At 42.6% G+C, this 14834-nt stretch overlaps 1 protein-coding gene across 1 annotated transcript in view; it reads right to left on the bottom strand.

Annotated features, from left to right (window-relative positions):
* Positions 1–14834, bottom strand: part of SMYD3 (SET and MYND domain containing 3) — a 550588-nt gene that overhangs the window by 453279 nt on the left and 82475 nt on the right. The window contains exon 2 of the mRNA XM_084791915.1: positions 2356–2419. Within this exon, the coding sequence (XP_084648041.1) occupies positions 2356–2419 (64 nt within the window). The remainder of the gene's footprint in view (positions 1–2355; positions 2420–14834) is intronic.

The raw sequence follows: 14834 nt of genomic DNA, 5'->3' as shown, positions 1-14834 counted from the left end.
GTCTCTCTCTCTGTCTGTCTCTGTCTCTGTGTCTCTATCTCTGTCTCTCTCTTTCTCTCTTCCTCCCCGTGTGTGTGTGTGTGTGTGTGTGTGTGCGCGCGCGCGCGCGCGCATGTGTGTGTGAGAGGGGGAGAGAGAGAGAGAGAGAGATGTTCCTATGTATGGCATGTGCCTGTGTGATGATATGTATGCATGTATATGTACATATGTAAAGAATGCCAACGTTGAAACAGACTCACTTTCCCTGATTGCTCTCCACTTTTATTTTTGGAGACAGTCTCTCCCAGAGCCTGAAGTCAGTAGATTCTAGCTAGGTAGGCTGGCAAGTGAGCACCAGAGAGCTGGTGTTCTACGCTCCCAAGCCTGTCTCCAGTCCCACAAAGTTTCAGGTTACAAATGCATACTGCCATTGGCGCTCGCCCCGGTCACTATGCCCACTGGACAATCGACACAGCTCTTGATTTCTACTTTTAAAATGTTTCCTTTTGTCTCTCTTGAAAACAATATAAAATAGGTGGAGGAATCTAAGGGATAAAGAGCTTTCTGGGCATATATCACCTGTCAGAGTGAAAATAAGTGGCCAAGAAACAAAGAACAAATACAAACGATAATAGAAAAGCAGCTGTAATCAAAATGTTATGGCAAGAGTAAAATTTATAGCTGTAACAGTTTGCTTGCTGTTCTGAACTGCTTCCTTACAGGTAAAATGAGCACAGCAACTATATTGAATTTACACGGGACACTTGTAAAGTTAAATGGAATAAAAGAATGCCCAGCATGGGCTGGAGAGATGGCTCAGAGGTTAAAGACACTGACTGCTCTTCCAGAGGTCCTGAGTTCAATTCCCAGCAACCACAGGGTGGCTCACAACCATCTATAATGTGATCTGATGCCCTCTTGTGGCTTACAGGTGTACAAACAGGCAGAACACTGTATACATAATAAATAAGTCTTTGAAAATGAGAAAAGAAAATCCCCTGAGAAAAAGATCTAGATTCAAAAGGAAGAAAGGAGAACTCCACGTAAGTATTTGTGCACATAAACACACAAGCAAGCACACGCACATCCCAAAATAAGAATGAGGGTGGGTCAACACAGACACAGAAATTTCAATTAGACTTTTTAATGATATTCATTAGAGCATAATTATAACTCTTATTAAATGATTAATCAAAAGATTTGAAGAAAAGGTCATGCCGAATGTTAATTATACATCCTTAAAAGAATTTCAAAGATATTAAAAACCATATCATTACAAATTAATTTAAGAAGGCAATTTGACACTATTTTTAAATTTTTTTAATGTATATATGCTTTTACTAAAAATAGGATTAGAAATTTATAATGAAATTAAAATGTAAAACTATACAAGAATAATGTTGGGTATATGCTTTAATTCATGTATTTTATTCTATATATTTATGTTGGTGTTTTGCTTGCATGTATGTCTGTGTAAGGGTGTCGGATCCCCTGGAACTGAAGTTATAGGCAGTAACTGCCATGTGGGTGCTCTGGAATTGAACTCAGGTCCTCTGGAAGAGCAGCCAGTGCTCTTAACTGCTGAGCCATCTCTCCAGCCCCAGGGTGCATTATTAACAATACCAAATTTGGAGGAAAACCTAAACATTCATTAATGAGGAGATTATGATCATGGAGATATATATCATTGAGTGATACAAAATAGTCTCTAAAAAGGGAAAAAAGAAATCAAGGCATAGAAAAACATGTACCAAAAAAGAAATAACCAGTATCCATTTTTTATAAACATATATGGACCCTCAAATATGTCTGCACAAAAAAAAAAAAAAAAAACCTTTACAATGATGTGATGGTTTGAAACTGAAATGTACCACCAAATTCGAGGGTATGAAAGTAAGGGCTAGATCCCCAGCTGGTGCTACTGATAGGTAAGTGGATAATGAAGACGGCAATGCCGTCAGCAGAGTAATGAACTCATAGCGAGAGGGTGACGAGGAGACGGTGCTGGCGTAGAAGTGGTCACTGGCTACCTAGCTTTGATCATTCGCCCCAGCAGGACATGTGTAACTCTGTCTGTCTGTCTGTCTGTCTGTCTGTCTGTCTGTCTGTCTCTCTCTCTCTCTCTCTCTCTCTCTCTCTCTCTCTCTCTCTCTCTCCCCCCTTCCTCTCCCTCTCTCCTTCTCTCCCTCTTTTCCTTCTTTCTTGACAAAGCTTATTCAAACTGTTCAAATATTAAATTTAAAACTGAAAGAAAAATGACAACCAAAAAATAAAGAGAGAGAGAGAATCGCTGTTTTGTTTTTTGTTTGTTAGAAAGATGAAAGGAATAATCTCTACCCACAGCCATAGCTGAGAACAGATGCTCGATACTCTTACCTGGCACTTGGCGCTGCAGTATTTGGCAATTCGGCATTGAGAACACCGCATCAGCTTTTCCTTCCTGTTAACAACAATTAATTCTCTGTTAGAAAATAAGTGAGAAACATGTATGGCTGAAACGCAAGTCAGCATGCTGATGCTGATGCTGATGCTTCTGCTCACTCCTCACACAGGATCCGTGAGGATGCTTGTTGCTCAGGCACGAGGCCCTGGGTTTGGAACCTCAGCACTCACACTGCGTAGGGTGGTGTGCATGTAAACCCCCAGTGCATGCTGGGCCACAGTCAGCCTAGCCAAAGCAGTGAGATCCAAGGTTAGGGAGAGATCCTGCCTCAAAAATAAGGTGGACAGCAATAATGGAAGACACACAAAGGTGACTTCTGGCTTCTACACACATGCACAGGTGAACAGGCATGGTGAATACACACACGCGCACACATACGCACACATGCATGCATACATACACATACACGCACGCACACACAGCCAGGGATTAGACTTGCAAATGGCTGAACACCCTCTTCCCACCGCATGAAACACCAGCATAAGCCGTGCTCTTTGGTTAGGCTGTGGTATATACGATTGTAATACAGCTACTTGTTCTGTCTGATGACAAACATCTCTGCTGTGAGGCAGAGCAGCTATGGTGAAGGTACACAAGACCCTCAAGGGATCCAGCTAAGAAATAATTTGGAAAGCCCATTAAATTCTACCTCTGAAAGGCCGGATTAGGACTAAAAGGCACCAAAGTTGTTCTTGCCAAGTCACCTGAGCAAAAACAATTAAGACACTTAAAAGATTGAATTCTAAAACTAAAAAAAGTCTGGTATTATTAATTGTGGCCAACAGAGAAGACAGTAGGTTGGTGGACAGAGTCAAGGCAGGCAAAAGTACCAGCTGTCAGAGTGTAACAAAGTCCTTGGGAAAACAGAATGACTCGTTGTGAACATTTGCGGCTGGCTGTGCTGGACTGGCACCATAGTCTGTTCACATAATAATTCACGCTAATCATGGAAGAGTCCTTCCTCTAAGACAAGCGGAGTCACTGTGCCTACTTTAGAAATACTTAGTACATTTCCCAGAGATCGAAAGCAGATGCTGTTCAGGTGTGGAGGTGCATGCCTGTCTGTAATCCCAGCAGAGGCAGAAGCAGAGAGATGTTGTTTTCACACAAAATCCTAAACGGTCAAATTTACCAATAAAGACTCAGGAGCCAGATGCTGGGCTGAAAGCCTGCCAGCTCAGAGAGGCAGAGAAAGCACCAGCCAACCTTCCTGCTCAGCCTGCACCCCAGAAGGAAAGAGCTACTTCTCCATGCCATCTTAAGAACCCTTCAAACTACAGCCCCTCCTTTCCACTTCTGTGTGTCTACCCAGCTCCAGACTTTCTCTTCTCTCCATGGTTTTTTCCTGGGTTCATTCCCTGCCAACGGGTTGCTTGCTGCTATGGTTGACTTTATTTAATCTTGTTTACAGAAAGCTCTTGGATTAAAAGTGTGTGCTGTGGCTGAGCCCTAGCACAACTTGAAAACAGATTTTTTTTTTCCCACTACACAATCTCAGGGTTCACAGTGTGATCAAATATCCTACTACAGGGGGATAGCTGTGATAAGCCAGCCTGGCCCACATAGTGAATTCTAGGACAGCCAGAGCTACAAGTGATGCCCTGCCTTAAAACACGACAAAACAACCAAACCAAAAAAAAAAGTGGATACTAAAGTACAAGTTAGCTAAGGAAGCATGAAGTGGCTGTGTCATGTGACTCTGCACGGGCAACAACACACTGGTTGAAAATGAGACCTCGATGGTCTGCTACCTTCCCACTGGAGGAGCTAGGGCAAGAGCAGGGCGTGCACCATGGAGAGAGGCTGCCTACAGAAAGAAAGGTGGTACACGCTTGTAATCCCAGCACTCGGGAGGCAGAGGCAGGCGGATCTCTGTGAGTTCGAGGCCAGCCTCCCTTACAGAGGGAATCCAGGACAGCCAAGGCTACACAGAGAAACCCTGTCTCCAAAAACAAATTGTTTAAAAAAGGCAAAATGCTACCCACACCCAACTGCTAACGGAGAGCTGCCAAAATCTACCCTCCAGACAGCAAGGCAAACCAACCAATCTGGCCTTAACTTTCTGTTCCTAACCATCATATTCTTCCATCATCTATAAATGAAACTGGATAAAGACTCAATCCACTCATGCGTCAAAGAAAAAGGCAGGCGAGGTGGGATGAGGACGCTACATCGGGCAAGCTAAAGTGGTCCATGTAATCATAGCAACATCCAGGAAAAGTTAAACAAATCATACGAAATGAAGGAGGCCAAAGGGTAAATACAGAAGACCCTGGTCACCAGCTGCTGTGCATCCACTAATAAATCTATCAAATCTCAAATATATAAAGTACAAATAATAGATCTTTAAGGGGAAAAAATGACCAATACACAATTAAGTTAATATATGTAAGGACCTTAAAATAGTGTCTGGAATACAGGAAACACCAAGCAAGGAATTATTAAATTACTGAAATTATTAAAATACAGACTGTCAAGCGTGAGAGCACACACTTTTAATGACACCTTTAATACCAGTGGTGGATCTCTCAGTTCAAGGCCAGCCTGGCCTACAAAGTAAATTCCAAGACTACATAGAGAAACCCCGTCTCGAAAAACCTAAAGAAAATGAAAAAAAATCAAAAAACTGAGACTGTCTTGTGGAATTTTATTGATCAAGCAAATGGAGAAAGTTAGTCTGTGACTCACTTGCAGCTGTTAGGTGACTGTGTCGCCACACATCTTTTTAAGCACCCACTGGCCACTCTTTAAAAATACTTTAAAAAAAAAAATACTTGTGAGAATAAGTAATAGCAGTCATTTTCCCTAACAATGGAGGAATTAGAAATTTTTTTTAAAAAACCAATACAATCTCTTCTGCATGGCTATGTGAGATAAGCTTTTACATAGCCTGAGGAACAGGAGAGTCCCAATGGAGAACAGAAAAGACATTTTAAGTAAATAATGAGAGAAATGCCCAAACCTGTGAAAGAGGAAAAAAAAAAAACTGAAACTAAATTAGCTAAACATGCAACTCAATAACTTAAATTAGAGCCAGACAGTGGTGCACGTCTGTAATTCAAGCACTCAGGAGGCAGAGGCAAGAGGATTATCTCTGAGACACTATCTCCAAAACAAACAAACAAGGAGAAAAAACACAAATTTTATACTAGTAGAAAGCCAAGGAAGGCATAAAGTAAAAACTGAAATAGTAAGATACATGTTTTAAGTGAAATAGTACACAACACTACAAGAGAATAGATTAATGGAGCCAGAAGGAAAATACCAATCAATAGCTCCTATACAACGTTCTGTTAGGAGCAAAATAGGACTATAACCCATAATTCAGTCGTGATTTAAAAACAGTGCTGCAGAAATGACATCTACAAGGAAACTGTGAAGTCTCCAGACTGGCCCGCCACGCTCACACTGGCCACCTACATCTACTACAAACTCAAGAAACAATCGCCAATGGCTCTGAGATCTGACTTAAGTCAATAAGCACTATTGGAGGAAATAAGAGAAAAAAAGCTACCCTTGCAATAGACCATAAGAAAAGTAACCCAAAAGGTAACCCAAACCTGCCTAAAGATAAACATGGAGAGCTGAGCAGCAGGCGGAGAGCAACAGTCGAACACCAGGGAGAGGATGGGACGTTGGAGAGACTGCTTGCACCCGCCTCCTAAGACTTGACACCCTCCCCCGTGTGTGTGTGTGTGTGTGTGTGTGTGTGTGTGTGTGTGTGTGTGTGTGTGTGTTTGGAGAGGATGGTTCAAGACAGGGTTTCTCTATGTAGTACTGACTGTCCTGGAACTCACTCTGTAGTCCAGGCTGGCCTAGAACTCAGAGATCCACCTGCCTCTGCCTTTGTCTTCTGAGTGCTGTAATTAAAGGTGTGCACTACCACTCCAGGCATACGACTCGGCCTCTTACACCCCCCCCCCCTTTTTCTGTCTCATTCAGAGGCTATTTCTGCTGCCTGGAAATTAAGATCCCAACTACACAAAGTGTTTGTGCTCACTTCTAAGCAATAGTGAACGCAAGCGAGACCGCTAAGAACAGCGGTGACGAGCAGCGGTCAGCGAGATGACTAAGGACATCGGTGACGAGCGAAGGTCAGCCCTGGCACCACTCTCCATCTCCCTTCCCCAGCTGTCTCAGCTCAGCACCATGGCTCACTGAACAGGATGAAGACCCAGAGTAACTGACAAACCTAACTGCTGTTTGCTTTTGCCAAGAATCCCATAGTGCAGCTTATTTAGATGATCACAGCTTTTATAAACAAGTAGATTTCAATCCTCAAGTTTCAAAAACAATGTTAACTGAATCTGAGAAAAAAAAAATTCTAAGTACTTGTTCAGACCAGCTTCAGATCTCATGTAGGGCGAGTTACTTTCCTCTTGGGGTGAGCTCCCTGCGGGAGGGTTGGAGGGGGTGGGGGGGGGGTGTAAGGACCCCAGCTGAGAAACTCGGGAGCAGCAGAAGAAAAAATTGGAAGAGACAAAGAGGCAAGCCGGAGGGCATTTTAGAAAAACCCACCCTTCTCTCTCTTCTTTAAGGCAGATCATCTCCAAATGAAAACCAAAGCTGTACTTCTTGGGAGCAGCAATGAGAAATACATACTTCAAATCAAACCCAGAGATCACTAGCAATCTGCCAGAGAAGGCACTGGTTAGCTTAGGCAGTTCCTGGGGCTAGGGGGAGAGACACTGAATGGCAGTGAATAAAGGCCTGACTTTATCTAAACCATGAAGCTTTCCCTGCATGTGGCAGAACTCAAGCGCAATGCCCCAGAAGTGTGAGGCTCCAGGTGACCCCCACGTGCTGATGGACAATCTGAGCCATACATTGCTGGGTGTAAAGGAGTCAGAGCACTGCACTGGGGAAACGGCTTGCAGTCTCTCCCTTCTTGGATTCTCTATATCTCTGCACAACCAACGAACATGAATTAAATTGGAAGATGACATAAGTCATGCATAGGGAAAGTACGGTCATCTCAGAGGGGTAGAGAAGTGATGAATATTTAATTGCCAGGTCGTTGGAACATCCCCCCTTTGCAAAGGCACTGCCCTAAGAATGTCCCTCAGAACTGGCATTTCTCTCATAAAGGAGACGTGATTGGCTATGTTGAAGACCAGCACACAGACATTTCAATTTGTACACAATTCTTAGCACATGAAAAGAAAAATCTGTGAAGAAGGAAAAAAAATGGGCCTGGGATGTAACTGAGTTGGAAGGGTGCTTGCTTAGCATGCAGGGCCTCTGGGCCCAGGCAATGACCATGCCAACACAGGGAAGTCACCAATCCTTCCTTCTCTGAGGTGCACCCACCCCTGAGCAACACAATCTGGTACATTCACAAACAGTTCTTCAGTGTAGCATGGGTCCTTGCAACACCCCCAGCTTGGGTTTAAGACCAACACCCAGTTGCCATTAGCAAACTGAGTAAAATCTCTAAACTCAAGATTTGGTATGATTGACACAACTGACCTTGGGATAGAAATCTGAGCTGAGAAACAAAAGAATTAGGTTAAAAAATAAAAATAAACTATTAAAATTGCCAAGGAAACGTACTGATTTGGGGAAACTGTTTTGGCTTTTTGTTTGTTTGTTTTTCAAGACAGAGTTTTTCTGTGTAGCCTTGGCTGTCCTGGACTTGCTTTGTAGACTAGGCTGGCCTAGAACTCACAGCAATCCACCTGCCTCTGCCTCCCAAGTGCTGGGATCAAAGGCATGCGCCCCCACTGCTCGGCCCACCACACACCTTAAAACCAGTTATAAGGATGATTCTCTGTGTAGCATTTCTAGGAAAATACTGGTCAAGCAATTGAGATATAAAATGGTCTTTGGGGAAATGCACACGAGGGGTTCTGAATGCTATGATAAGCAACTCAAGAAAAAAATCTATGAGGAAAAAACATTCCTTTTTTTAAAAACATGAAGAAAGTCAAACTAGGTAAATAATGTCTAAATAGATTACTTCTATACAAAGAAACCATAGAAATAATATATCTTTACAAATTTTTCATGCTTATGTCTTTGAAACCCAAGCATTAGGATTCATTAAAAATGGTAATGCCATGTGGCCAAGTGTTTGGCTGTTTCTTCATGGAAATTCTACATCAGGAAAAAAGATTATCTCAATTAAAATCATGCCATTCTTCCAGAGAAGTGAAATTACTGTAACTCTAACTAAATGAAGGATGCTAGAAAATGCTAAACATAAGATCTCCCTTTAGCTTGAATATTCAAAACAATTTAGAGACGGGATCTTCCATTTTTTCGTTGCCAAACAATAATTATGCTGGTTTGGGCCCAAAGGCCTTTTTCAAAATTAAAGAGATTCACTCTACCATCCATAACTTACAAATGATTTTTAATACAAAGCAACAGATGTGGTCAAAATAATATAACTCCATGAGAAAAGGAAAATGGAACTGATTTAGGTTTGTTTTCCTGTGTTCCCTATCACTTTATTTCACAATTCTAGCTTATAAAGCTGAAACTAAGAAACCATAATGACTAATATTTCAGGGACATTGACTCTCCTATTCACTGGCACAAACCCTCCTGGAAGGAAAATAAGCAACTTAAATCTTTAAACAAAAGCATAGCAAATATCTGGGGCACGTTAGTCAGGGAGGCGCTATCCACTAGGGCGTTTCCCTCCCCACTGTTCGCAAATCCCTAAATTAAAGCCACGGTCTCTACGGCAAACGTGTTAACAGGAGTAAGCGTCAGTGTTCATGATGGACCACAGCGAAGCCACGCCAAAGCCTGTGCACACGACTGTGGAGAGAGTGATGTGTGGCCGCTCCTGAGCAATCACGGCCAAGGTCAGGAGAACACACATGTACAGAAAGAGAGAGCTACAGTGAAAAGAGGATTGTGAGAAGAGATGGGGCTCCTCGAGATGTTAGTGCTGTGGTACAGGAAAGGGAAGTCAGTTCCTTCAGCAGTCTGAGGTCACATGTGAAGTCCACACCTACCCACTAGCAGCAGCGAAGGCTTGTAAACTGTCCTAGCTCAGCCTCCTTCCTAGAAAAGCGGCATGCTCTGCAGACCAGGGGAGATGATATACTACGCGCATGCGAAAGGGTGAATACCAAACAGGCCACCTGCCAGAGAGACTAAAGCGAACTGGCTGTGTATCTTCAAAGTCTGTGGTAATTCCGTCTAATGCTGTGCCACGTAAGGTAAGCTCATCTAAGGAGATAGGTATGCCACATCGGGAAAGAAGGGAGGAAAGGTCTTACGCCTCTCCCAGGGCTGCTGAGGTGGCAAGATCTACATGTGTCTAGTGATGTCTTAACCAAACAGATGATTTACAAGTGTCACTTTAAAATTCTCACGGCCCAACAGCAAGTGAGCCTAGTTTTAAATGTTGCCTGGCAGCCCGTGCCTCGCTGCTCAGTGTACACTCACCGCAGCGTCTACCCCCGTCACCTTCAATTCAACACCAACGGCTTTCCTAACAGTCTGATCAAGATCTAACTTGTAAGCAGTAAAAATGTTTTATGCATATTTCCTTTATGGACATTAAAGCCAGGAGAGACTATTAAATCTCTGATGATACTAAGAGGCAATTATGACTTGTACGTTCGCCTTGTGCAAGGCATGTGTAAGAAGTTGAGGAGCAAATTAACATTTTTTCGAGAATACAGATTTAAACTTTCCCCATTATAGGAAGAATCATCTGCTACAAGATTTTACAAGTTGTAGGTCACTTTGATAGCTAGCAATTGAGAATTGGAAAGACTCTCTGAACTGAAGTATGTTAAGAGTTTTTCTTCCTGGGAAAGCAGATAGACAAACGGATAGACGGATGGATGGACACACTCACAGGAAAGCTGGAGGCAAAATACCAAAAGAAGATTTTTTTTCCAGTAATCCCTTTTCAGCCAACTCTAGAACTATAACTTTGATAACTAACATCTGATTCTTAGATCTTAAAATCTAAAATGATAAAAAAAAAAAACACTTCTGGCTGGCTCTGCCCGAAGAGTCAAATCAAGTACCACTTAAATATGTAGGTATTGATACTAATAGACACCACACAATCTTAAAAAGTTTAAGTACCACAGGCAAAAAGAAAATGCAATGAGCTCTAAATAGCACAGCAATGTTTTACATTCTAAAACACCAATACTTACAAAATATGTATTCAAATTATTTTATTACTGTTTAAATTTTTTTTTTCTTTTTCTCAAGCCAGAACCCAGGATCTGACACCATCTAGGCAAGGGCTCTAACTCCAGACTAAACCCCTAGCCCACGGTGTCTTCTCCAGCACAGCAGTGTGTCTTATCACCTCATCTCTTTGGTTTCATCTTCCAAAATTAATATCAAACCAGTCACGGTAGCACACGGGTTCAATCCCATCACTCGGAAGGCAAAGGCAGGAGGACGGTTGTGTGTTGGAGGCCAGTCTACACAGCAGGTTCTAGGCTGGCCACCAGGACCACACAACGAGAATTTGTTCCCCACCCCACCAAAAAAGTCAATATGAAGTAACTAAAGCCTAATTTTAATACTTTTTAAAATATTCAATTATATCATAAATGTATAAACACATATATGTTCATGTTATTAAAAAGTCCATGCCATCTGGCCCTTGAGTAAATACTGCCTCAGAAACATGTACTATATGGTTCATATACAAACACACACACTTTCATGTTAGTGTTAATTTAAATCACAACTTACTTTACTTCCCATGTTGATAGAGTTGGCTCTGGATCCACACAGTGGTCACTGGGCTGACTACAGTGCTTTTACTATTGTTGTAACTCATCTGCAGTGAAGACTCACTTGCTCTGCACACCTAACACAACGGTTTCCAAAGCACTGGGGTCTCCATCCAGATTTGAGACTAACAAAAGGAACTCACAGAAGTTTTATCTATGCTAATTATACCTGTTGGTAGTTTATTAACTAAATACTTATTAATCTATTTTAAATAATACTACCCCATATATGTTGACATACATGTTTTGGGAAAAACATGTATTTCCCAAAAACAAATAAGTTAGTGGAGAGAGTGGCGCCATTTTTCCTTCTGGTCGATCTCTTTCCAGTCTGGCTTAACAGAAGGCAAATGCATTCTCATTTACACTCCGTCATTTACAGTGAGGCTTCTGGAAAATTCCATTGTATACTCAAGAGAAAATGGGAGTGGAAAAGACAAAAAAAAGTGAAACTATTACTATACAAATAGCTCTCACACGATCTCTGAAAGAACCTCAGAGCCCCCTTCCCTCCCCAGCTCCCCAGACTCTGTTTTTATTCCAATATAATAGAATATGTATTAGAGGTGTAAGAACGAACACACACACACACACACACACACACACACACACACACACACACACACATGCATACAAACACACTTGTACATTAACAAATGGCTCTCCAAAGTGGTTACAGACATTTACAATCCTATGGCAGTGTGAAGAGCTGATCTGAGTCCTGATCCCGCCAGCCGGTGAGCTCACTGCCAGGCAGAGGGTGGGAGACCCTACTTATGTGTGGCTGGGTCTCTCCTTACGCCTGGTCAGATTAGGACGTCTTTACATGCCATCCCCATGACGGCGGCTCTCATGTGCTCTAGGTGTTCACACCGCTCGTCCGTTCTCACTGAGTCTTCTCATGAAGTATCTATCTTTTTTACTGTGCATATGCTTTATAAATTAATTGCGCCAAGATTATTTTTTTCCTCAACAAAGTACTAAGGGAATCTAATGCAGTAGATAAATAATTGACTCTAGAGCCACATTTACCAGGGACCAGACTGTAGTTTACCACTGAGCTATGTGAAAGTGGGCAATTTGACCCGCTGAACTAAAATAAGAGTAAAAGACAGAACAGGCTGACCACACCTTATCAGATAATCTAAAGGCTGAGACACTCTGAAATCACAGTCTATTTCAGTGTCAGTCACATGGAGAAGCCGACACCCACACTAAATAGCTTTTATTTTAACTTTTATATACTTTTATCTCTAAGAAAAGACTCAATGCATTCATGACTTTATACTTTGCTGGGAAAAATTCTTGACAAAAACAACTTCATGAAGGAAGGTTTGCTTCGGTTTACATTTCAGGGGTATAATTGAGAGTGGCAGGAAGCCAAGGTGGTAGGAGCGAAAGGCACCGGCTCACGCTGCATCCACTCTCGGGAAGTAGAGAGACTGGTGCGGTTCTCCGCTCTCCTCCTCTTCACTCAGGCCAGGCACCCAGGCAACAGAATGGTGTCACTCACGGTTAGGGAACATCTTCACACCCCAATTAATCTAATCCAGACAGTTCCTTGCAGACATGCCCAGTGGTTCGTATCCAGGGTGCTTCTCAATCTTCCCAAGGTGACAAATCAATACCAATCACTCCCAAAGACAAGAGAGAAGCAAATTTTTTTTTTAATTCCTACCAAGATGTTAGAAGAGGCTAAAACAATTTTTAACACATCAACTTTCTCTTCTTCCTACGCATTAGGCTGCTATGAAACATCTTTCAATACAGAAAAGATAGTCTACTTTTTTTTTCAGGTAAGCTCACCCATCTCAACACAAAGCAATCTCCCAGCTTATTGCTCATTTGTAACAGTCTCAGGAGATGGAAATTTGTAACTGATCAGCCTTGACAAAACTAAAAGAATCCCAATAGCAGTAAATTGAAACATCTATTTTCCCCAAGAGAAAATTAGAGAAACAATTTTTAAAATGTCATTACTTGAATGCTTTCTCCAAATTATATGATATTTTAAATGGCAAACTCTAATTGTCTCTTACAGATCGTCTTCGGAATGCCACACTCTTCCCTCTGCCTCCCTTCCTTTTGCTGGCCCATTGAGATCACTGTGGAGTGTTTAGTTGGTTACACCATGGGCTGCAGAAGGTCCCTGGGTTTGAACTCAGGTCATCAGACTACCAGGGCAGACACTTCTACCCGATGAGCCATCTCCTTGGCCCTTTTGCCTTATTTCATTTGCTATTTTCTTAACAACTTTGCTACTTCTACAAACTTTAAACTGCTTTTTACGGCCACATTTTTCCCCTCAATGGAGCAATTTTGAAATCAAAATGACAAGTAAAAATAGAAGATGCTTTTAGAATGTGTTTTACAGTGAATTTTTCAAAGTGCATCTGTCTCTCCCAAAAGACAGCTGCCATAAAGTCTGGCGTCCCTGAATATTTAAACTTACAGCATAAACTAAAGTAAGTCACAATGAACTGTTCTCTGACTGGGTGGCTCGTGTTGCTGATCTCACACTTGTCAAAGCACGGCCCCTGCATTTCCGTCTTTTTTCATTTTCTTAGTACTGTGTATGCAGCCAAGCAATTGGTAGGTGACCTAAACCTTAGTCAGTGAATGGGTGGATGATCTGGACACTTCAGCCCAGTGAAAATCTAAAGAGAGAACATACAGCTTTATACAGAGAAATGGCCACCAGCCTTCCACCCTTCAAATGTACCATCCCCAGCTGGTGAGAAAATGGCTGCCACAGAGGAAAGAACTCCAGGCCCCTACTAGCAGCTAAATATAATAGGGCTATCAAATGAATTTCCAAGTCCCCAAGGCGGGGGGAGGAAACCATACAAGTGAAAGGGTACAGGAGATCGTCGCTCAGGTCAGTCCCGGAAGGGCCAGTAGACTACACACTGGCTAGCTCGTGGTGCACAACCACATGGTTCCATGTCGTCACACGCATCTCTCCCCTTGCTCTCTCACCCACATACACCCCCATTACATGAACGCAGCAACATCGCAAACAAATCTTGTCCAGTAAAGTCTGCTCCTTCTCCAGGCCACAGTCAATGCCTCTCCCCTTCCTTTTCCTCTTCCCCCCCCCCACACATCCCCCCTGTCTTCCCCTACCGTCATCCTCCCCCACCCTGTCCCTTTCTGGCTTAGGTGTAAGCCAGTGCTTCTCAACCTTCCTAGGGCTGTGACCCTTTAATTCAGTTCCTCATGTTCTGGTGACCCCCAACCATAAAACCATTTCATTGCTACTTCATAACTGTAACGTTGCTACAGTTATGAATCATATGTAAATGTGTGACAGGCAGGAGATCTGATGTGCAATCCCCAAGGGAGTCGAGACCCACAAGTTGAGAACCGCTGGTGCAAGGGAATTTGTACTAGCAATGGAAAGCACCCTCATCAACTTAAACAGCAGCAAAATGGAGAAAGGCCCTGTTGTCACGTACAGACATCACATCCACGCTGTGAATTAGAGGCATTTCTATTGGTTAGCCCAGCCCAGAAACATCAAGTGCTTTCCCACTCAAGCTAATACTTCTGGACTCTACTAAAAGCGAAAGAACACCCCCAGGGTACAGAGAGTGGGAAAGGAGTAGAAATGAAAAAGTCACGTAGAGCCATGTGCGAGCATGTCTTTAATCCTAGCAGAGGCAGAGGCAGACAGATCTCAGAGT

The sequence above is a fragment of the Acomys minous genome (assembly GCF_964271855.1).
Source record: "Acomys minous genome assembly, chromosome: 1".
NCBI lineage: Eukaryota > Metazoa > Chordata > Mammalia > Rodentia > Muridae > Acomys > Acomys minous.
This window is presented reverse-complemented; position numbering and strand designations above follow the sequence as displayed.